The sequence below is a fragment of the Arvicanthis niloticus genome, chromosome 9, assembly GCF_011762505.2.
Source record: "Arvicanthis niloticus isolate mArvNil1 chromosome 9, mArvNil1.pat.X, whole genome shotgun sequence".
In the NCBI taxonomy this organism is placed as follows: Eukaryota; Metazoa; Chordata; class Mammalia; order Rodentia; family Muridae; genus Arvicanthis; species Arvicanthis niloticus.
The window spans coordinates 43,849,814-43,872,808 of record NC_047666.1 but is presented as its reverse complement, the minus strand read 5'-3'; the positions used below and the strand labels follow the sequence as shown (position 1 = coordinate 43,872,808).

General features: G+C 33.4%; 1 protein-coding gene across 2 annotated transcripts in view; it reads right to left on the bottom strand.

Annotated features, from left to right (window-relative positions):
- Positions 1-22,995, bottom strand: part of Cntn6 (contactin 6) — a 334,089-nt gene that overhangs the window by 34,983 nt on the left and 276,111 nt on the right. For both annotated transcript variants that reach the window (XM_034511787.2, XM_076940196.1), the window contains exon 12: positions 19,681-19,808. In XM_034511787.2, the coding sequence (XP_034367678.1) occupies positions 19,681-19,808 (128 nt within the window). The remainder of the gene's footprint in view (positions 1-19,680; positions 19,809-22,995) is intronic.

Below are 22,995 nucleotides of genomic sequence, written 5' to 3'. Positions count from 1 at the left end.
CGCAGTCACTGCTTTTGCTTTAGTTTGATTTGTCGTTCTTCATATACCCTCTTTTACTGTGCATATAAGAGACAATGAGCAATATAAGTTTTTTGATTTCTAGGTTACCTCAAGCAGGATGATTGTTTCTAGCTCCAACTATTTGTCTACAAATCTCATAATTTTAATTTAGTTAACAGCTGAGTAATATTTCATTGTGTAAATGTCCCAACCACACTTTCATTAGCTATTCATCAATTGGTGGGCATCTATGGTATTTACATAAATAAAGCATTAGAGGAAATAGGTGAAGAACTTCTGTAGTAAGAGGCAGATACCTTGAGTAAACCCCCAAAAGTGGTATAGCTGTATCTGTGGTAGATGACTTCCCAGCTTTTGAAGAACCTTCACACAAATTTCCAGTGGTTGTACTAATTTGCACACCCACTAACAAGTGTTCCTCTTTCTCCTCATCCTTGCTTGCATGAGCTTTCATTTGTTTGATTGTTCTTGGCCACCATGATGACCAGAGAGAGTAGGATAAAATATCAAAGTAGTTTTATTTTACATTTCTCTGATAGCTAGAGAGATAGAATGTATTTAAAGTCTTTTTTAGATTCTTGTGTTTCATCTTTTTGGAACTCTGTTTACATCTATACCTAATTTTTAAATTGTGTTATTTGATTTTTATCTTTTGCTCAAGGTTTTCTGTTTGTTAGTTATTTTTGTTGTTGTTGTTGTTCCTTACAGTACTAGGTGTTAACCCTCTGTCAAATATATAATTTGTAAAGATTTTTTTTTCCATTCTGTAGGCTGCTGCTTTGCTCAGTTGCTGATATTCTTGGCTGTAGAGAAAGTTTTTGGCTTCCTGGAGTCCTATTGATTAATCATTGTTCTTAATGCCTGTGTGATCAGTGTTTTGAATGGTTATCCTTTTCTGTGCCATATATTTTCCTGTGCAAATGGGAACATGCCTATTCCCAACTCTCTCTTTTTTTCAGATTCTGGATATACAATTTTATATTTATCTCCATGGTATCTGGAGACCTTTTAATATAGAAGCTTCCAAAAATATAGATATATATTCAAGGGATTTAGTTGGAATTACAATATGATTGGAGAAATAATGCTTTAACTAGATATCCTATACCACAAATTTAACCCCTACTACCAAGAATATATTATGTCTTGTTGAGTCATGGGACAGTGAGTCTCTATACAACACTCAAACATTGCAAGTTATTGCCAAGATTGTTAGTTACCCTCCAAATTCTGATGGTCAGGCTCTATTGATGAAGATACATTTATGTCATCAAACATGGAGAAATTTAGCAGGCACCTAAAACCTTCAGTCATACTGACTAACATTCACAGTTCTAGAAGGTACTTTGCACACTATAGGAAGAGAAAATTAGTAATGAATATCACCCAGCTATAAACCTCATGACCTACAACTGTGAACTAGCTGCAAGGTAAACAAGTTTAATAGTGGTACAAAGGTTGTGGGCATAACTGAACATTTATTGATATGATGTAAGTTCTACTCCATGAGATGGTATGGGTACCTTACCTGATAAGATTTCCAAGATCCTGAAATTAGGTCATGGGCCCAGTTGAAATTGTACTATTATTATTCTGCTAAAGAAACATAGCAATACAATGACTCCTAATGACATTCTTCTATGTCCATAGAGCAAAGCATCATCTCTCATCAGAGAAGCTTCCTGAAATAGATGGTAACTAACAAATGTAACCACAACTGTACAGGGAGTCAGAGACTTTGAACAATTTAGGCTTTAATGGGATATTTTTATCAAACTCCTCCCCTCAAGGCACAAGAACCTAAAAAGACCCTGGAATAAAAAGAGCCAGAGGCAGTAGATGGCTTCACAGAAGCAGTGTCCAGGATTTTTCAGATAAAACAAGGTTGATAAACATTCTTGCAACATTCACAAGACCAGCACAAGTCAAAAATTAACAAAATCCCATTACGTAGAAGGAAAAGTGGGCACGAAGGCCCAGCCATTGCCAAGAAGCTACTTAAATAAATACCTTTGGACAATAGAAAATCAATTTTTTTCTAATGAAATGACACTGGGCATACAAACTATACTCCAGTGTAGGCCCATTCCCAGGAGTGAGTAGTTAACACAAAAATAATTTCACATATTTTGTGTAATTTTTTTTTTTTTGGTTTGGTTTGATATATTTTTATCTTATTAGTTTGGATTCATTATTTTTATTTGTTTTTCTATTTTTGAGAGACAGAGAAAGAATGTGAAATCAAATGGCTAGGAAGGTGGATAGGATGTGAAAGGAGTTGGGGGAGTGAAGAATATAATAAAAATATAGCTTAGTTTAAAAAAATTAGCAAAAGAAAGTAGAAGAGGATATGAACTTGCGAGGGTAGTGTGGATGACTAGATCTGGGAAAAGTTAAGAAGATGACTGGAGGTAAGGAGGATGAGTGTAGTAGGCTGGTCTGAAGCTACTTGTATTCAACTGCCAATACCTGGTTGTTCAAGATAAGTAGATCCTCATGTATACCAGCTTTTGTTGTTTAAATCTTGCCCCCTCCCCGTTATCTGTGATTAGTGAATAAATATTTCTACTACCTATAGCTGGGAAGAAGAGAAATGGGTAGGTTTTCTATCCTTGGGTTTGGGGTGTGAGGCCTGGACTACAAGGAGAGACAAGGGGAGAAGAAAGAGGAGAAAGACGAAGGAAGATGATGCTGTGGGTAGGTAGATCCTGCGCACGTGAATATGAAGGATGGCCAGTTTGAGTAGGAGTGGCCCAGGCACAACATCACAAGTGATATTTTAGGGTTATTGCTATGAAAGCAGACAAAATAATATAGAGGATTAATATCTGCCCATCTCTAATGCTCTAACGTTTATTATAAATATAAAGGTTTTTTTGTCTTTTACTTAGGAACTAAATGATCTAAGATGCGAGTAGAAACCCCCAAATAATATTTACCACTACTGCATAAGTATAATCAAAATAAATTTTATGAAATTCTCCAAAAATTTATGACATATTCCTTAAACAATATGGTTTTCTTCATAATTCATGTGGAAATAAGTTGTACAAAACCCTTAAAAAACAGTATTCAATACATAGTGGGCTACCCTATTTTTTTATTTTTACTCTAAATACCCAGCTATACTATTAAATAAAAATAATAGTTTTTACTTTAAATAATTCATTAGTAGCCTAAGATTTAATGAGCCAAACTGCATTTCTAAGATTATATAAACCACAATTTGTGTAGTTTTATAATTGCGTGCTTATATTTAAAAGTATGAATGCAATATGTTATATTTTGGGAATGCTCGTGATGATCATTTTCTGTTTTAACTGAAGTTGCAATGTGAATAAGGAAGAGGGAAAACTCTCTTTGTAAATACACAGTCTTTGATGTCAAAATATGCAGCTGTCATAGAATATTTCTCTGTAGACACATTTTTCTAGAGGCCTACCCTGGTTCTACACGTTGAAAAATGCCACTGCATAAACCTTCAAAGACATTTTCAAGGATAATCTAGGCTTACTTGAGTTCTCACAAAGAGTAGCAATCATAACCATTTTTCATATATATATATATATATATATATATATATATATATATATATATATAATCTTTAATTCCAGAGCATTAAGCATTTACCCACATGGTAATCCATTATTTCTTTTTTTTGCTCTTGTTGTTAAATTTATTTATTCATACAATCTATTCAGATTCTGATTTCACTTTCCCTAACTCCCCATGCACCCAAATCCATATCCTTTCTTGTTCCTTTTTGTTGGCCATTTTTTTGTAGGCTGGGCATAGGGACTGGCCTTATAAGTGCTTTGTGTACCCACAGAGACTCCATTAGGAAATCTAATTTTTATTATTTTTAGAGGAACCCTGGCAATCCATTTAGATTAACATATTTACTTCCTTGAGGTTGAGAAGAGGCCTCTTGCTATGTAACACTCAAATAACAAGCTGCAATCTCACAAACACCTGTGATTCCCAGGAATGAGACACTCTCTCCTGGATTCCATATGTGTACACATGCATATGCACATACACTCATATAGAGAATTTCACATGTGCATAAGCAAACAAAAACAAATCTTTAAGCAAATAAAAGCAACACAAAGAAAAATCACAAAACATTCCCCTCTCATCCTAGAATACCCAGAATATAATCCACAGAACTCAAAAAGGTACACAGGGTGAAGAGCCCAAGTGAAGATGCCTCAATCCCACTCAGGAGGGAGAAGAAAAAAAAATCACAGGAGGTGGGAGGGAGGGAGGAACCTTGGTGAGAAAGGGGACAGAGAAGGGAAGAAGGGAACAGGATCAGGGTGGGAGAAACAGGACTGAAGCCTTGAGGGACAACAGAAAAAAATGGAAACAGTCAATCTGGGGAGGTAGGAGATGAGGGCACCCTCCAGAATGTACCAGAAACCTGGGAGGTGGGAAACTCTCAGGACCCTAAGGCATGGACTTTAGAAAATGCCCTACAGTGGGAAGAGGGAAACTTGCAAAGCTCACTTCCAGCAGAAAAACACGGCATCAAGTGAGGGATGGGGTTTCCATCACACAGTCAAAAACTCTGACCCAGAATTGTTCCTGTCTGAAAAAACTGAAGGGTCAAAAATGAAGAAGACTCTGAGGAAAAGGACGTCCAGTGACAGGCCAAATTAGTATCTAGCTTAAGGGGAGGCCCCAAGGCAGACACTATTACTAGGCTATGGTGTGCTCACAAAAAGGGGTCTCTCATGACTGTCCTCTGAAGGACACAGCAAGCAGCTGAAAGAGTCAGATGTAGATATTTACACCCAACCAATGGACAAAAGGTGCTGACCTCTATGGTTGAATTAGGGAAAAGGTGGAAGAAGCTCAGAAGGAGGGTGACCTTTTAGGAAGACCAGCAGTTGCAACTAACCTGGCTCCCTGAGATCACTCAGACACTGGGCCAACAATCAAGTAGCATACACCAGCTGTTAAAAGGCCAACACATATAGAGTCAGAGAAGATGCACCTAACCCTCAAGATACTGCAGGACAATACAGATGCAGATGAACACAGCCAAACATTGCACTGAACGTTGGGAACCCAATGGGAAGTGAGGGCAAAGACTGTAGGAGCTGAATGGTTTGTAATCTCATAGGAAGAACAATAATATCAACTAACGATAACCCCCAAAGCTACCAGGGACTAAATCACCAATCAAAGAGTACATAGAGGGTTATCCATGGCTCCAGCTGCATATGTAGCAGAGGATGGCCTTATCTGGCATCACTGAGAGGGAATCCCCATTATCCAGTGGAGGTTTGATGACCTTGGATAAGGAAATAGTAGACCCCTGAGGAAGGAGTGGGTTTGTGGGTGAGGGAGCACCCTCATAAAGGCAGGAGGAGGATGGCGGGGTTAGGTGGCTTGTGAAGGGGAAACTGAGAAGGGAGATAACATTTGAAATGTCAATAAATAAAACAACCAATAAAAATAAATAAAATTAACTTTAAGTAAAAAACACTGAAGACCCCAGAGAGTGGGGAGTGGAGAGATCTGGTGGGGTGCAGTGAGGAGTGGAGGTGTGGACATCTTCAAGGAGATGGGGAGGAGGTCAGGAGATATGAGATGTGGACTAGTCAGAGGGTGATAAAATCTGGACTATAAAAAAAAGATCAAATAAAGTACCACTGAAGGAATATATATATATATATATATATATATATATATATATATATATATGTAACTTTGCACAGGACTGTTAAAATTTTGGCAATAGAAGAGCATACAATATTATATAGAACAATATTCAATAGTACAAGCTCACACATGACAGTCTCTGTTCACACAAGAGAAACCTACATTATTGCCGTTTTAACTTAATACTTTGGTTTACAGCCTTACCCCAACAATTATGAATCTAGTGCTTAACAAAAGGATGGACAGGTGAGGAGTATTCAATAAGTATTTGTTATACATTTAAAATCTGGAACAATCTAACAAAGTATAATAATCATATATCATGCATAAATAATATATGCAATACTGAAACTTTAAGGCCATTATAACAAAAAATTCTATGAAGATATTTCAATTTAGCTATAACAACAGAAAAAAAGAGTAAGGCAATGCACTACTCAATTTTGCCTATAGAACTTTAAGCTGTTAGTTCATATAAAAATATCTAGGTAGCAAAGACATAGGAGTAAAATAGAGGAGGGGAAATTGTGGAACTTAAGGTAATTTGTGACAAAAAAGGAATTATAAAGATGAAAGAGTGCATTATTTTTCTGAGTATAGAGGAGACACTGTAACTCGGTGTTCATCAGATGTATCTCTATATGTTTACTGTTTTCAAACAACAGCTTTATTTATATTAGATACATTCTGTTATACTCTCATCAGGGAAAAGACCACAAAAGGAGTTTGATGGCTGTTTCTACTCACTATTCTAAGTCTTCCTTACAGCTTTCCAAACTAATATCTAACATTTGAAACAACATTTTTTGTAATAGGGTAATATTTTCCTTTAGTAGTTTTTTTTTTTTAAAAAAAAACTCACTAATATCTTATTTATATTTGTGGGCAGATGAGTTGACTAATTATATGTGTTGGTAGAGTCAAACTGTCCTGATTTAAGTTTTTAGATCATGCAATTAAACTAATTTTAAGCATTAAAATGATAACTACTTCTTCTGTAAGATAGCACACATTGGTAAAATTAGACTAATTATTCCCTATATGCATTGCTCATTGGTTTTACTATGAAAAAGCTTCATGAATAAGAAATGATCATAGTATGATATATAATCATGATACTTTCATTAGATTGATCCAGATTTTAAATGTGTAACAAATATTTATTGAGTACTCCTCACCTGTCTATCCTTCTTTTAAGGACTAGATTCATAATTGTGTGTGGGGGGGTAGGGCTGCAAACCAAAGTATTAAGTAATAATGTACATTTCCCTTGTGTGAACAGAGGGAGACTGTTGCGTGTGAGCTTGTACTATTGTATATTGTTCTCTATAATACTATATGCTGTTCTATTGCCAAAATTTTAGCAGTCCTATGTAAAGTCATTACATTAATATGTTCTACTATTGAGGGATTAGTTTACTGAGGACAAATTGTGCTAACATATAAGCTCATGGCAAGGAAGGATTCCAGCCAAAGCTCAAGAGTAAAAAGAGAGAGCCACACTCTCTATGCTGTAACGTATCTTTATAAAGAAGCCTGTTTAGAAGATTCAAGGAAGCCATTTTGCCAGAAAGTCTTTGATAATCTAGTTAGGAAGAGATGAGTGGATGTGGATACAAGAAGTCTCCACACGGTCACAAACAGAAAAGAGATATAAATCTCATTAAGCCATTAAAGTGGTAAGTCTCACTGTTAAGATAAAATAAGAGCTAGTTTCAAATGATAAGGAAAATTGTATTTAAAACAATAAAGGTTATTTTTCTTTAAATATTTTACTTTTTATAATGTTTAATAAGGGATATATATATATATATATATATATATATATATATATATGGTATGATCAATTTATGTATACTAACACATGCTTTGGGTATCATAATTTAATATAAAATACAATCTAACTACTTGAACTTATGTCTTGATTATTATATTTTTCTTACTTGCATCACTGAAGACTCATAGACTGTTAGAATCTATATTTTTAGCAGCTTCCTTTTCAGTCGAGGTAATTACTTGTGCTACATTACTGCTCTTTGCAACTGCTCTTTACAAGTGCATGATAAACACTTTTTTTTTAATTATTGATAAGTGTTTTATTTTCTGAAGGACCTTTCAGGCTAACATAACAATTTTAGAGCTACTAACTGCAGTTTTAGGCTCCAAAATTACTGTGAACTTCTGATAAATTACTTTGAAATGTAAATTTTAGAACATTTAGAGCTGTTAATAAACATTCAACCATTTTATTCAAAATAATTTCAACTTTTGTCACTGAGAAATTTATTTTATTTAAGTTTTTATTTAATTTTTCAGATCAACATGTATTAGAGAACTTTAATGTTGGTGGTGATATGTGGTCTAAACTATGGACATGGTACAGAAAGCAAATGCAGCTTTATGATTTGTGTATTAGTTCAAAATATCACTTATTCATTTCATTTCGTGTTTTACAATTACAAGAAAAAAGTCATTAATAATTGGATTTCCTGAAGCTTCCTATAAAAATAGAACTCTTGTTCTTGAATCAAATAATCTTCAAATTAAATTTTTATTTCTAGCCCTGTGGATATTAGCTTTTCGTGTTGCAGGAGTGTTCAAAACTCATAGATTTTTTAAAATGTTTGAAGAATTCATGCAACTGTGTGATATGCTTTATTGCACTGCCCAAATATATATGTATGCTTTATTTGTAATAATTCACTGGAAATTTTTTTTGCCTGTCTAATACCAGCTTCTACCCCGATATTGAGATGGGAGTGTTAACATTATTTAAAATACTGCAGCAATAGAGGGGAAGCTGGCCTGCTCTCACCCAACAGGCAGGCACTGACTCCCAACATCCTCTGACCTGCAGCCTTTGTTGCTGTTCATGTCTGCTTTCTACCACTACCTCCATTTTCATATGCAGCCACATGGATGTGGATCCTAATGTCCCAACCTGCTCATTTGAGCATCAGGATCTGCTGATAGTCATTAGGCACGAACATGCATACTTACACAATGGGCCACATTCTCACATGCTTGCTGCAGGCCTGAGCTCCTGGGCACAAGCGTCACCATGCACACACACCTGTGCATGCTACATCACAACAGTAGACAGTACTTAGAAAACAAGTGCAGTGACGGGCAGATGAAGAACTTCAAGACAACAGTGAAATGTGAAATTAAGTATGGTCAGTGCATGTTTCAGCAAGAGACAGTGTGAGACTGGGTGAAGTGTCTAAGGAGCAAGCCCTGTATACCATGCAAATACATATACTCTTTGATATGAGTAAGATATGAAAGACAATAGAGTTAGAGAAGGAGGATGGGATAGGAAACATGGGAAAGAGGACAACATGTCAAGGCAACAAAACTTTATCTAGATAATAACATGATGCTTAAGTGTTTATTAAATAGCAGGATGACTAGTTAATAATAATATATCACATACTCAAGTATGAATTAGCATAATTTCATTTTAAAAAACAATAAGCATGCTATATGACTAGTATGTTAATTAGCTTAATTTAACAATAGCAATACAATCTAATCAAAACCTCACATTGTGCTCTATAAATAAATGCAAATTTAATTTATTATTTTTTAAAGAAATGTATATATTTCTTAAAAATGTGAGAAATATTGGAAGTATGAAGTAAAAATATGGTCTCTGAAACATGTGCTTCTTGGGCATGAAATGGGGGTTATTTATTATGAGGTTTCTCTGCATATTGTCAACTTGAGTGGAAATGGAATCACTTGGGAAGCACACCACTGGCCATGCATTTGAGAGTATTTCTAAACAGTTTATATGAAGGTAAAACAATGCATCCTGAAAACTGGTGCTCCTATACCACACGGTAAGGTTCAAGATTAAATAAAATGGGGAAAATGAAGAAGTAAGGCAAACATCTGTATTTGGTTTTTTTCCCCCAATTTCTGACTAGTGATATAGATGATCATCTACCTTATACTTTCGTTGACATGCTTACTTCCACAAAAGACTGTATCCTCTCAAACTGTGGGCCCAAAAACTACTTTCTTTGCTAAGTTGATAAAGTCTGGTATTCTTTCACAGCAAGGAGAGTAGTTACTAGCATGTACAGGGAGAGAAATAACTGTTTAGGCAGACACATTATCCAAGAAAAGTGAAAACTTGATGCATTGGTACCCAAGCATAGCATCCCCTGTGAGTACATTCCTGTGTAAACAAAGCAATGTTTGCATTTCATGTTCCCCTCCCCAAATTGTGTGAGAACTAACCTAATGGTAGGTATGAAACTTTTAAACAGCCATGAAGCCCTGATTATTCTCTTACAGAAATCACACTGCAGCCATGCACAGTACCCAAAGAAAACTCAGTATACACACATTAGAATGACAAGATTACAGTTACAGAGAACAGGAGCAGTACTTGAGTTACACAGATATTGACTGTCTTTAAGAGTACTTGCAGGGAGAAATAAGACTTGGTTTTAATCCATTAATTTCATTATTTGCATATTCTTGAAAGTGTTAATAAAGTCAAGCATCTGAGTGACTTCTTCAAATCACTCCTATCAAAGCTAATGTAATGCACATATTTTTATATATTCTAGTCCTTTCCTAAGTGTGGGTATATTCTAATAGACAATTTATGTTACTTAGGGTTCATTAATGCTGAAAGACTACTTGCAAGTTATTAATAAATGAGAGCCTTGGAGTCTGGAATTAAATGAGGGGAAGTGGACTATGGTAGACTATCACTTGTGAAAATTTTAGATTCATTAAACATCTTTATATTGAGCAAAAAGGATGAAATAATCCATTTTACATTATTTTATTCCTCTTGCATTTAGTGTTTATGTTCTTAAGATGTGTAGGACAGTGATTTTTAAAATTACACATGCACAAGTATATATTGACAAATGTGCTCAAAATATAAGTTTCTCAATTCTCACATGAAATTTCTTATTTTCTTTAAGAAAATAAGAAATAATTATAAAAGAGAGAAATAATTATAAAATTTTAAAATTTCATTTCTATTTTAGGAAAAAATAACACTGTATTACATATAACATTAGAAAGTATCCAATACTTTGGATCCAGGGAAAATGTTTACTGTAAATCAAATGCTGTAAGTTAGAAAATACACATGGTGTATACACGTGGTGGCTCAACATTATGAGAATTTAATCCTGTGAGTTGAACAAATTCTCAGAACTCCATAGGACAATTGAGTGTAATAAAAGCTCCAGAGTTCCTCAGAATCAGACACGCAGTAATTTAAGAATACTTAACAGATACAGAATATTTTCCACTTGTATACTAAATATATTTTGTGAAGTAGAGATTTTATACATACATGTAAATATACAGTTTATGTGAGCAATACACATATATAAATATATTAGTATTTATGAAACATCATGAAACTAAAACCCTCAATATCACAAAAACAGCTAACTTTTAAGAATGTAACACTATTTTAGTTTTATGTTAAACTTATTCCTAAATATTTTAAAAACACATCCAGAGTTGCTTAACAGATGAAATACAATATATGGAATTCACCTCCAGATAATTATGATAAGTGTTGAGGCTGTCAATAAGAATATACATGAAACAAATTTAGAAAATAATTGTTTTAAAAAATGTCCACATTATGTGATAATGTTCCTCAGATTCTTTGTACCATACTGTCCATTTCTATATGTAGTTTTACATGTTTTCTTTATAGAAGACAGTCAGAAGATGTTTTCTTTAACAGAAGACAGTCGTGAAAGCTGTTCTACATAATAGACATTGTTTTCACATAGCTTCTAAAGTAATAAAAACAACTTTTTAAAAAGTTTATCCCACACAAAAAGGAGAAAGGCTGGTATACCATTTTTGATATATATTGGCAAGGCAACGTCATCACAACAAAATAGTTTTACATACCCATCTTGCCTTTCAGAAATATAAGGGAAAATTTCATAGACTTCAGGACACTTTTAATAGTTTTACTCACGTATACATTGTCAAATGATGTTTCCATAATTGATCCTCGGCTATGAACTTGCTATTAGAAAGGAAAACTAATTGCATAAAATTCTGTCAGAAACATAAAACCTGTTTTTCTTTCTTTCTTTTTTCTTTTTTCTTTTTTTTGTTTTGTTTTTTGAGACAGGGTTTCTCTGTGTAGCCCTGGCTGTCCCGGAACTCACTCTGTAGACCAGGCTGGCCTTGAACTCAGAAATCTACCTGCCTTTGCCTCCCAAGTGCTGGGACTAAAGGCCTGCGCCACCACTGCCCAGCCAAAATCTCTTTTTCTTAAAGAAAATAAATTGGTCCATTATATCAATGGTCCATGTCTCAAAACATTTTAGAAGCTAAACAAGATATGTAATATCATTGGCCATGATGAATCTAATAATTTTATCATATTTTCCTTTCTTTTATACCAATAACATGGTTGAAATCTTCATTTCTGAGTAATAATGTTTCCAAGGTGACTGCTTGCAGTTATCAACTCCACCCCCAAATCTACAACATATAAGATATATAATCAGCTTGTTCTCTGAACAAACATAGGCCTCTGCCTTCATATATCTATTACAAGAGAGGAAATGTTGCTAAGATACCAATAAAAAGTATGATAGTGTATAAATAACACTTCAAATAGGTGATATAATTCTATGAGTTTTTTTTTTTTCTTACAAGATAACTTGTGAAGATTGGAAACATTAAAATATTCTTTGGAAATATGATCCCCTTCCTAACTTTGTGAATATTTCTGATTTCTAATCTGCTCTTTTTATTCCTCTTAATTTTTTTTATCTCCAAGTTTTACTAGATTTTTTTGCTGCTAAGGATAAGTGCTTTATTAATATGACAGTAACCCAGCTTGTAAATAAATATATATTTTCCCCCAAAGAAAAGGCATAAATGACCAAGACATATCTATGAAGATACTTAGCACTCTTTATCATCCAGGAAATGCAAATCAAAGATTCACACCTTTTGGAAGAGCTACTAACAAAAAGACAAGAGATAAGTGTTGTTAAGTCTGTGAAGCAAAAATAACACACGGTCTCTTCTTGATATTGTTAATTGAGTATATTCATTAGAGAAAAAAAACACTATAGAGGTTCCATTTAAAACACTACATGAGAACTTCCATGTTGCCCAGCATTACTTGCTCTTATTGCAATCCTATGCAATACAACTTGCAGCATACTTCTCAATAGTTAATATATAAAAGCATAGTGTACATCTATTAGTCATTGAAAGGATAAAGAAAATATAAACTATTACAACAGTGTGCCATTGGAATACTGGAGTATTATTCAGCCAGATGATCAGCGGCATTTTCAATTCTGACAGCCTAGATCATCCAGTATGACATGTGAAATAAGACATAACATGATGTAAAAATTATATTCAGAAAGAGAAAAAGTATTTATGACCAATTTATACATGAAATCTAAGAATACCATATACATAAGAACCTTCTGTACAATGGTGGATAACAGGGAGAATTTGCTAAAGCAAGTGCAGGTGTGCTGGCCAGCAGACACAATAGGAGTTAGTTATGATGAGTAACCACAAAGCACTAATGTCCTGCAGGGTAACCTGCAGGGTGACAGGGTTATTCAGCATGCACTGTGAATAAAAGCACACAAATTGACATGGAGGGGAGAAACTAAGATAAACGTGGATCTGAGTTACTGTCATGTCCACAGAACATTAAGCAAACAAACAAGGGAATGAAAACACTAAACTCAAAGCTATTGCTCCCTGACAATACTTAGAGCAGAACAAAAACAGAAATTACTGTGATGTGGTCATTATTTTTCTGATTCAGGGTAATTGGAAGTGGAAAAAAATTAACCTTTATTTAGTATGTTCTTACTGCTCATGCATACAACCCATAAAATGGGAACATCAGCATATTTGAGGCATGCTAAGATTATCTAGTAAAGTATGTTTATACACACTAAAATTAACATGTAGTGCTTTGATTATATTCTACCACAGGTTGGATATTACTTAATTTTAAAGCACAAAGTAATTGTTTTCATCATGGTTTATATATTCAAATTTATCTGGAGTCATCATTAGATATTTATCTAGTATGTTAATATTTAAATAATACAGAGTAAATAGTAAATAATTCCACACTGAAAACATCATTGTGATATATATCAAGTATAGGAGTTATGCAAGTTTATATAAAATGTTTTCCTGGAAAGGAAAAAGGTCCAATTAAATATAGATCCACATGTGAACTAATAATCAAAACAGGAATTCTCATTTATTCTATCAGACTGCACTTCAGATTCTAGACTACGAATTAGATATACCAGGTACTCAGTTTCAAAGCTCTTTCAAAGCTCTTACTGTTTAATTGGCTATTACTGAACTTGTGTTATCAAGTTTATATTTCTTATAAAAAACAATATCACTTGGACTAATTTTCATCTGACTCTTTGCAGTTCTTCAGAAGCTAGAAAATACTGTATGGTTTTGTTTGTTTCAACAAGTGTACTTGAAAATTTGTGAGCATCAACTATTTGAAGATGCAGAATCCACTCCAAAATTAATAGTGGCATTGAAGAGAAAATGAAGTAATTATCCTGACCAGAGTTAAAATTTAACACATATTTCATCAACAATTAGAAGTTTCAATAAAGCTGATGACTGATTTATGTATCAATATTTTATAACTCAAAAATATGTGCATTAGAAAACATTAAATCTCTCTTTGAAGGAGAAATGTAGACTGTGAGATGAAAGTTGTTGCCGGGCAGTGGTGGCGCATGCCTTTAATCCCAGCACTTGGGAGGCAGAGGCAGGCGGATTTCTGAGTTCGAGGCCAGCCTGGTCTACAGAGTGAGTTCCAGGACAGCCAGGACTATACAGAGAAAACCTGTCTCGAAAAAACAAACAAACAAAAAAAAAAACAAAAAAAATAAACAACAAAAAAAAAAAAACAAAAAAAAAAGAAAGAAAGAAAGTTGTGAGCGAGATTGTCATTCTCACAAAAAATTTTTTTTTACAGAGGTTCTCTTAACTTGTACAATATGAGAAATGTGTTTCAAAGTCTTGTATTTCTCTGAGATTATATATTTGGTTTACTTAGACAAGTGGGGCTTTATGACAAAGCTGGACTGTTAGATAAAGTTGTGCTAACAACCTCAAAGCCTCAGCATTGCTGTTTCAAACTGCCAAGCCTCCAATTATCTACCTGTCTTGGGTATGTATTCCTCCTCAGTAATGCTGACCAATGTTAGGAAGTGTTCTCCTTCTGCATGAGAAAAAGCACAGGGCATTCTGTATGCGGGGATAATAAAGACTTCTATCACAAAGAATAAACAACTAAATGAGTGGCAATAAACTTAATTTGCACATTAGATATGCTTTTCCAAGTTCCGACATTTCAGTTGAAAATAATGCTGAAGCAATGAGGCCTATAATTGAACATCCAAAACTTCTCCAGTGGGGAAACAAAAACAAATGTTGCCTGCAAACAAGATCATTTTTATAGCCTGCTGTTAAGTCTGCTTTTTAATAATTTTCTAAATGCCAGATCAAATAATTCACTCTTTTATGTGATATTCATATATCCCTTTGTGTATGTATAGAATGTGATATTTTTAATCAAAGTCCTTAAAAATGAAGATACTTAAAATTCTTTCTTTCCATTTGAATCCCCATTTATGCCTATGGAATATGTCCTCAAATCGCACTGGACATCTTGCAAGGATCTGGCAAGGCAGCTGCTAATTGCATTCGCAGTGTCTGAATGTAAAATTGCCTCATCCTGCTGCATCAGTGAAATAGAAATTTCCAGGCACACAGTGCAGATAACTTCAGAATCCTCTTAACACAGATAAGCCATATTGGCTAAAACTAAGCTCGAAAATATCTCACTCTTGTAACTATTATCTTTTTGTATGTTATCTAACGGTAACATTTCCTGCATGACTGAAGCTGATAAGAAAATTTCAAGGGATATGATTGTTTTATCAGCTTTATTGAAACTTCTTATTTGTTACCTACCACTATGTTGTCCTGATGGTCACTAGCATGGGCTAATTTAGGTTTGAGAAATAAACCTATCTCTGAATTTGCAATGACCATCAGATGGCATTATATGTCAGACAACATACATACTCATACATGTTACACCATCTCAACAACCAAATGGCTATTTACTTAGTAAGCAAGGAAATAGTATTTTTCCAAGACTAAGGCTTCAGATTGTAGAATATAAAATGATAGTGGTTTTTTTTTTTTATTTTAATTAGTGCTATCATCTTCATCCCAAATGTAAGGAAATGAGAGACAACATTCAAGTTAAGACAAGATTACATGAAAGTTAGACAATTTAATCAAGATTATGTTCTTTAGGTCAATAACAGTTTTTAACAAGGCTTGTAAATGTACTGTATATTTGTTTTGTGTGTATATTCTATTTTATTTATGCATGAATGGACATAATTAAGAATCTGTAAGTTCATAGTATAAAGGGTATTTATCAATGATAGAGAAAGAAAAAACCTCAAAATCCTTTAAAGTAAGAAATGTATATTTTCTTAAGGTTAAAAAAAAATCGAACATTTTATTTCTGTGACCGTGCACAAATAAATATGAATAACTCGACAACCACACATGTTGACATCATATGGGCATGTTTTCTTCAAGTTAGTCATGCTCTAGTGCTGTCATATACACTAAGACAATGGATTTCCTTCACAAAATTCTCCAATTTTCTATAGATTCCTATTTTCCTTTTATGCAGCCATATCTATTAGAAATTATTAAATATAAACCCAAATATTGGAAAAGTGAAAGTACTTAAAAATCATCATTTTAACATAATATTTATTGCAAATTATTTTAATAAGGTAGGATTCTGAAATGTTCAAAATTATCAAGTTTAGAGAAAATAAGCAAAGACAAAACACATCCCTATTGACAGAGTTGTAAGAGATTAAACTCCTGCCCAATCTCTCCATACTAGGCACAGGCAGCTCCTGTTAGTGTTCTAAGACTTGGAGTTCATCTCAAATTAAAATATAAATTCCTCCAGCCCTGTATATTCTACTGTAATTAAAGAATAAGGAGTTCCCAACCTATCAACATAATGAGTCAGTAAATCAGATAATCTGTAAGAAGACGAACAGGGAGGTGGAAGTTAGGGTCCACTAAGGTCAACATGAACCACTTGGATCAAAGGTATCAGTGGTAGAACCAGTACTCTTGTTGGAAAATAATGTCTTCTAGACTTCCAAGGGATGCTGCACTCTTGAAACCTCAATGATATGTTTGCCTAAACAAGACTTATAAGCTGACCACAGGAGTCAACATATTAAGATGTAGGGACAAAAATCTCACAGGGTCCCAACCCTGGTGAAGAGCTACATGTAATTGATTGCTACTGAAAAGGGAGAATCAGTCAAAATGCTTCAGAGTATGTTCCCCCAATAGTTTATTCAGTTGCAATTGGTCAGTCCCAAACACATGATTAATTAGACTCTGTAGGTTTTATATATATATATATATATATATATATATATATATATATATATATATACATGTATATATGTATATACATATATACATGTATATATATACATATATATATGACAATTATAGGAGAACTTATTAATTCTAGTGAGATTGGGGGACACAGGAAGAGTTGGAGGGGTGCAAATAACGTAAATAGAGTGCACCTATTTATGAAATCTTCAAAAACTTTAAAAAATAAACAAATAGAAATACTAGACAAGAAAACAGATGAAAAACACAAAATACTTTTGTTTAATTATGTCTTTCTTTCAGGAACAAAGTATTTGTGAATTATGGTGGGGTGTTAGAAATGTCCTTGAATATAGATGAACTTATTCTCATTACAAGAACTAGAATCAATCCTGCAGAACCCAGAAGCAAAATGAGTTGACTCAAATATATCTCTGTGATCCCTAACAAAACACATTTCAGACATTTTTAAGTGAGTCACCTTTCATTTTTATTTCATTGATTATTACTGTTCAGTGACTATCATAATACTAAAGGTTACAATGGCCCTAGAAGAAACCTTTCATTCAGTTCAATCTATCCAATAATTTTTTTCATAGACATTGGAGTGAAGGGGTGGAAGGTTCTTACCAGAAATCATCAGAATGGGTATAGTATTTTGAGGTATAGACAAGTTTAATTCCTCAATATTCCACATAAATTGATCCTATTAGAACACATTGCTATTACTTGACATCTATTTCTTACTTTTTATTTGTATACCAATGGGTTTTGCTAAAGCACTAACATTCAACTACAATGCAAGTCTGTCCTACACCATACTTTATCACCTACTACCATTAAAAAAATGTACTTTCTACAGTGTCTTGATTGGAAATGACGCAATGAAATTCAAATACTACTCTTCTAAGATATGTTTTTCTCTAAAGCACTTTTCTGTATATAAACATTGAAAATGTTGCTGCAGAAATATCATGTTATTCAATAAATCCACAACATATATCTTGATACATCAAGTCCATCTCTCTCTTAGAAACTGATGACAGTACAATCAAAAGGTAATGTCCTTTTATTTTTGCAAAATGTTCCACACTGGTGGGATTTTTGACATATCAATGCTTATCAGTTACATTTTCCAAAATTGTCTCAGACAATTGTTGACGTTATGTGGCACACTTGATACAAGTTGGCAGAAATACCCTTCCAGGGATAAAGATAAGTTTTTATTTCTTGTGAGTTATTTTAAATGATTGTTGAAGTTAGTTATTAACTACTGATTTTTCTTAAATATATTTATTTTTTAAACAGAAAATATCGGAAAACAAAATTGTAGACTCGAATCATTTGGGCTTAATTATCTGCATACAGAGCTTTAGTGGGACAGTAATTTTTACCATCCAGGAGGCAGAAATGATAGTAGTGACATAGCTTCTCATAAACATATTATTTTTTTGAGTTGACATTAAATATAACAAAGTAGCCAAAGTAGAGAATAGACAATACGGATACTAATTATGTCCCTTGGTGATACATACAGATACGTTTGAGTTGATATTAGCTTAAAAGACTTAACAGTGGAAAATGTAGTTTTATCTTCCCAGATTATATAAGCTTATCTATTTGCCAGGGGAAGAATATTGAATAACTCCTTTGGACAACGTAATTTTTTTCTTTTCTCTCTGAAAAAATCTACTTATTAATATGGAATCACAAAGCTCTGTCTTTCTTTAGTTATATACCAAGAGTTGTTTAAACAAAACAAATAGATTACAGATTGGTTTGAATCACACACATAGTGTCATGGTGTGACTGAGAATGGCCCTATAGGCTTATATGTTTAAACCTGGTCCTTAGATAGCAAAACTTTTTTAGGAAGGATTAGGAGGTATGGCCATGTTGGAGGAGTTTTGTCACTGGGTGAGGGTTACGGGGTTACAAAAGATTTGATTCTCAATGTGCTCTCAGGGATGAGACATTTCAGCTGCTGGCCCTCACTATGCCTGCCTGTCTATTGTCATGCTCATGCTATGAGGAAGATGGACTCTTATCGCCATAAAACCAAGAAAATACTTTCCTCTCTCATCAAGTTACTGCAGTCCTGGTATTTTATCACATCAATAGAAAAGTAACTAATACACACTGAAAATGTTCATATAAAACAAAAGCACCTGAGAGGCACAGAACCAAGAAAGGAGCTACCTGGGAACTTTACCGAGATGTCCATGGCTCCAAACACTAAGGCATGTGGGGAATTTCTAATATTGCACAGCAGGTTTGAATTCTGCAAAGTCACACATTGATCTTGTTTAACTGACAAAGTATTCACATTTATCATAGCATTGTGTTCTTAAACAGGACACCAATTAATAATATTGTAGCAGAACTCTTAAATGAATGATGAATTAAATATTCTACACATACAATATGTTACCCAAAGTCAAAATATGCCTAGGTGATTGTAATATCCTAAAAGACCTTCTGAGGACAACAGATTACCTTTCACGATGAGACTGCCACTGCTTTTCCCATTGCCAAATTGATTTGTGGCTACACAGGTGTAGGACCCAGCATCTGATCTGGTAACATTGACTATCTTAAGGCTGCCATCCTCCAAGAAAAAAACTCTAGAAAGAAAATATATAATGAAAGGCTGTTTGATATGAACAAATAATGTTTAAGTCATGAATGTATGGTAATATTCATTTTCTATTATCATGCTCTTAATTAGCAACCATCTTAAATCTAAACATTGGCACAAAAGGCATAAGATTTTCTGTTGACACAGATTAATTATTCTATAACTTGAATGATTACTGTTTATTTCAATGTATCTTAAAAACTAAATGACTGTGTCTTTGTAGCTTGAACACAAGATTGATGGATAAGTAAGGTATGTAAGTATTTGCTATACATTTGGGATAGTCAACTTTCTTTTAAAAATTGAACTTGGATTTTGGAAAATGGAGGCTAAACTTAGCACCTTAATTTGTGCATTCATAAACCAAGTCTTATATAGCCCTTTTAATGAACAAGATGTGAACCATAAAAATGTTTATTTCTTCTAGATAGTTGGAAGAACCATCTATATGCTTCTGTTTGCATGAGCCTCACTTATTATGTAGCACATCAATATAAAAAATAACAGAAGGAAGTATAAGCATTAATTATTTATGTGTCACTTGGAATTAAATATTCTTACACCATATAGTACTCAAAACAGGAACAGCTAATATATTTTAGGCTTTCACAGAATGGCCCTCATTAAGTTTTCCCTGACATAAAGAAATTGTCTAAGCAAATATCATAATTTTAAAGTAAATAGAGAAAACTCTAGTATGTTCTTCCTTACCTCATCACAAAATATTTTAATTAAAGAGACAAAATGGGAACAAAGAAAACATTTTTTCAAATGTATGTTTCCATTGCTCTGGCATGCAATTTTCCTCAGCAATATTTCAAAAACACTGTTTTAAAACTACTAATTGATATTCACAATTCTACTAAAGAAAGTGGCAACAAACTAATGTTAATAACTACAGTTAATAACAAAGGATGTTGGGCAATCCTATCTTCATGCATGTCATAACTATTAAAAATAACAAAATGTTATTTGTAGAAATGCAAACAGACCATTGTTTTTAATATGTGTATAACACAAAATGAAGCTAATACAGTTAATTACCCAATTTGAACTACAGTGAATATCGGGCAACTAGAATTTACATGAAATCAGAGTCTGATGTAGGCCTAACTACTGAGGAAGAATTCCAAATTTCTGTCAGTGAGCACAAAAAGATTTAGAATGTTCTAGGCCATGCAATTTATGATAGTACAATATTCTCCATGCACATTATATTTTTTATTTATGAAGAATCTTGGTCAATAAATCCTGATTCACTTTAAGAATGATAATACTACATCATTGATGCAATTACAAAGTTATTCTATTATACAATGTGCAGGCTTTTACTTGACTTAATGAGAAGTCATGATAATAAGCAATGCTTTGCATTCTCTAATTCTAGGAAAGAATACTAAAAATATTTTTCCAAAACCTAAAATAATTTAATAGTGGACAATAAAGTATTTTATGTGACTACAGGCATCATACTGCTGCTACCTTACGATAAGCAAATACTCCTCAAATACAACAAGAATAAAAAATAAAAATGCCTCTAATCATAGCCAAGCTACAATGAATAACTGATATTTTTAGGCAAAAGATCCAGCAGTGTGCTTTCTGTCTAAACTCATTTATAATTATCTGTTCCTTGACTGTCTTTTGTTTTGGTGTCAGTAAGTTTTGACACTTGATTTCAGTCTCTGTATTAGAGGAAAACACTCTTTCCCTTATATCTTTATTCCCAGATATTTTTTAATTAGGATACTCAACTCTTCACTTAAGTAAGTAGAAACATTTAATACCATTTATTAAGTCTAAGTGCTCTTTGATTTGAATCAATTGTACAACATGATGCTTATATTTAAAATGCTGTATAACCTGGTGACTTTAATGAATTTCCCATTATAGATGTAACAATGCCATCTGACTGACAGAATGGAGAATACTTAGTATTTTTTTGTATCAGATTATTCATTTCATTTCATAGCTGGTGCATAAAATAGGGATTAAATACAGCAAAGCGTACTTGACAGCCAAATGATACTGGGTAGGTTTCACTGTGTTTTGTAGAAACTACATAACATAGAGACATTATGAGGCTAATGCTAGAGACAGATATTATCAAGTGACATCACACAATATTTCTACCCTCTAACACAGAAGAATCATATGAGCAAATAAACCAAACGAAAGTTGTAATGTCCATCAGCCTGATTCCCAACCCTTAGTTTTCTTCCCCATTGGTTATTGCAAAAAACATCACTGGGACGTACAATGGCACATCAAATAAAGAATGAGGGATCTTTTATCAAAACCAGGACATCAAATTCTCAGGGTTGCGCAGTATTTTTCTTTTCTTGTTTCCTTAAACTGGATGTGGTATCTATGCACATGATAAAGTTTATAAATATTAAATAACATTCACATCTGTTTTATAAGTATAATTTATTAACATGTTAGAAATATCCAATGCAGTTACTTAGAGAAAACAGACCTTTATATAGAGACTTTAACCTGAGGTGAAAATGAGATCTTTTTTGTGATAGCCTATCAAAATGTAAGGACAGAGAAGATTAGCAATACCTAATTTTTTTTTTAAATAAAAGAAATTAGGACATTGAGCAATTATAATTTCTTATTGCTGAAACTAGAGCAATATTGCTATTTTTATAGTGAGATTATTAACTAGAGTATTGCTTCTGGTTCTGTCTGAAGATAACACTGTAGACCATGAAATTTTAATTGACTGTCTAATTTTACTGATATCTGGAAAATGTAAAATAGATTGGAATGAAATGAGTTAGATGAGAGGCAGAAAACTCTGTATAAATTTTTACTCTTTACAATTCAGGCTCAGAGTAAAATATCCCCCTGAACCCATTTTACATCAAATATTGATATTGCATTTCAATGCTTTTCACCTGATCATTATAGTTAAGGTATGGTGTAATATCTATGCTAAACACATTGCCAATTAATAACCTTCCTTATAAGAATTCATCACCTAGTAAGCTATAAAAATGCCTGCCTTGCTGACTAACTGAAATGTAAATAGTAAGGCACACATGCATAAATAGAAATAAAGGTTTTCTTTACCCAGTCTTCATGTCAATATCTTTAAATGACACTAACAATAGTGGAAGACAGTGATTGTTAAGCACCTCTCTCCAGGCTTAAATTTCAGATTT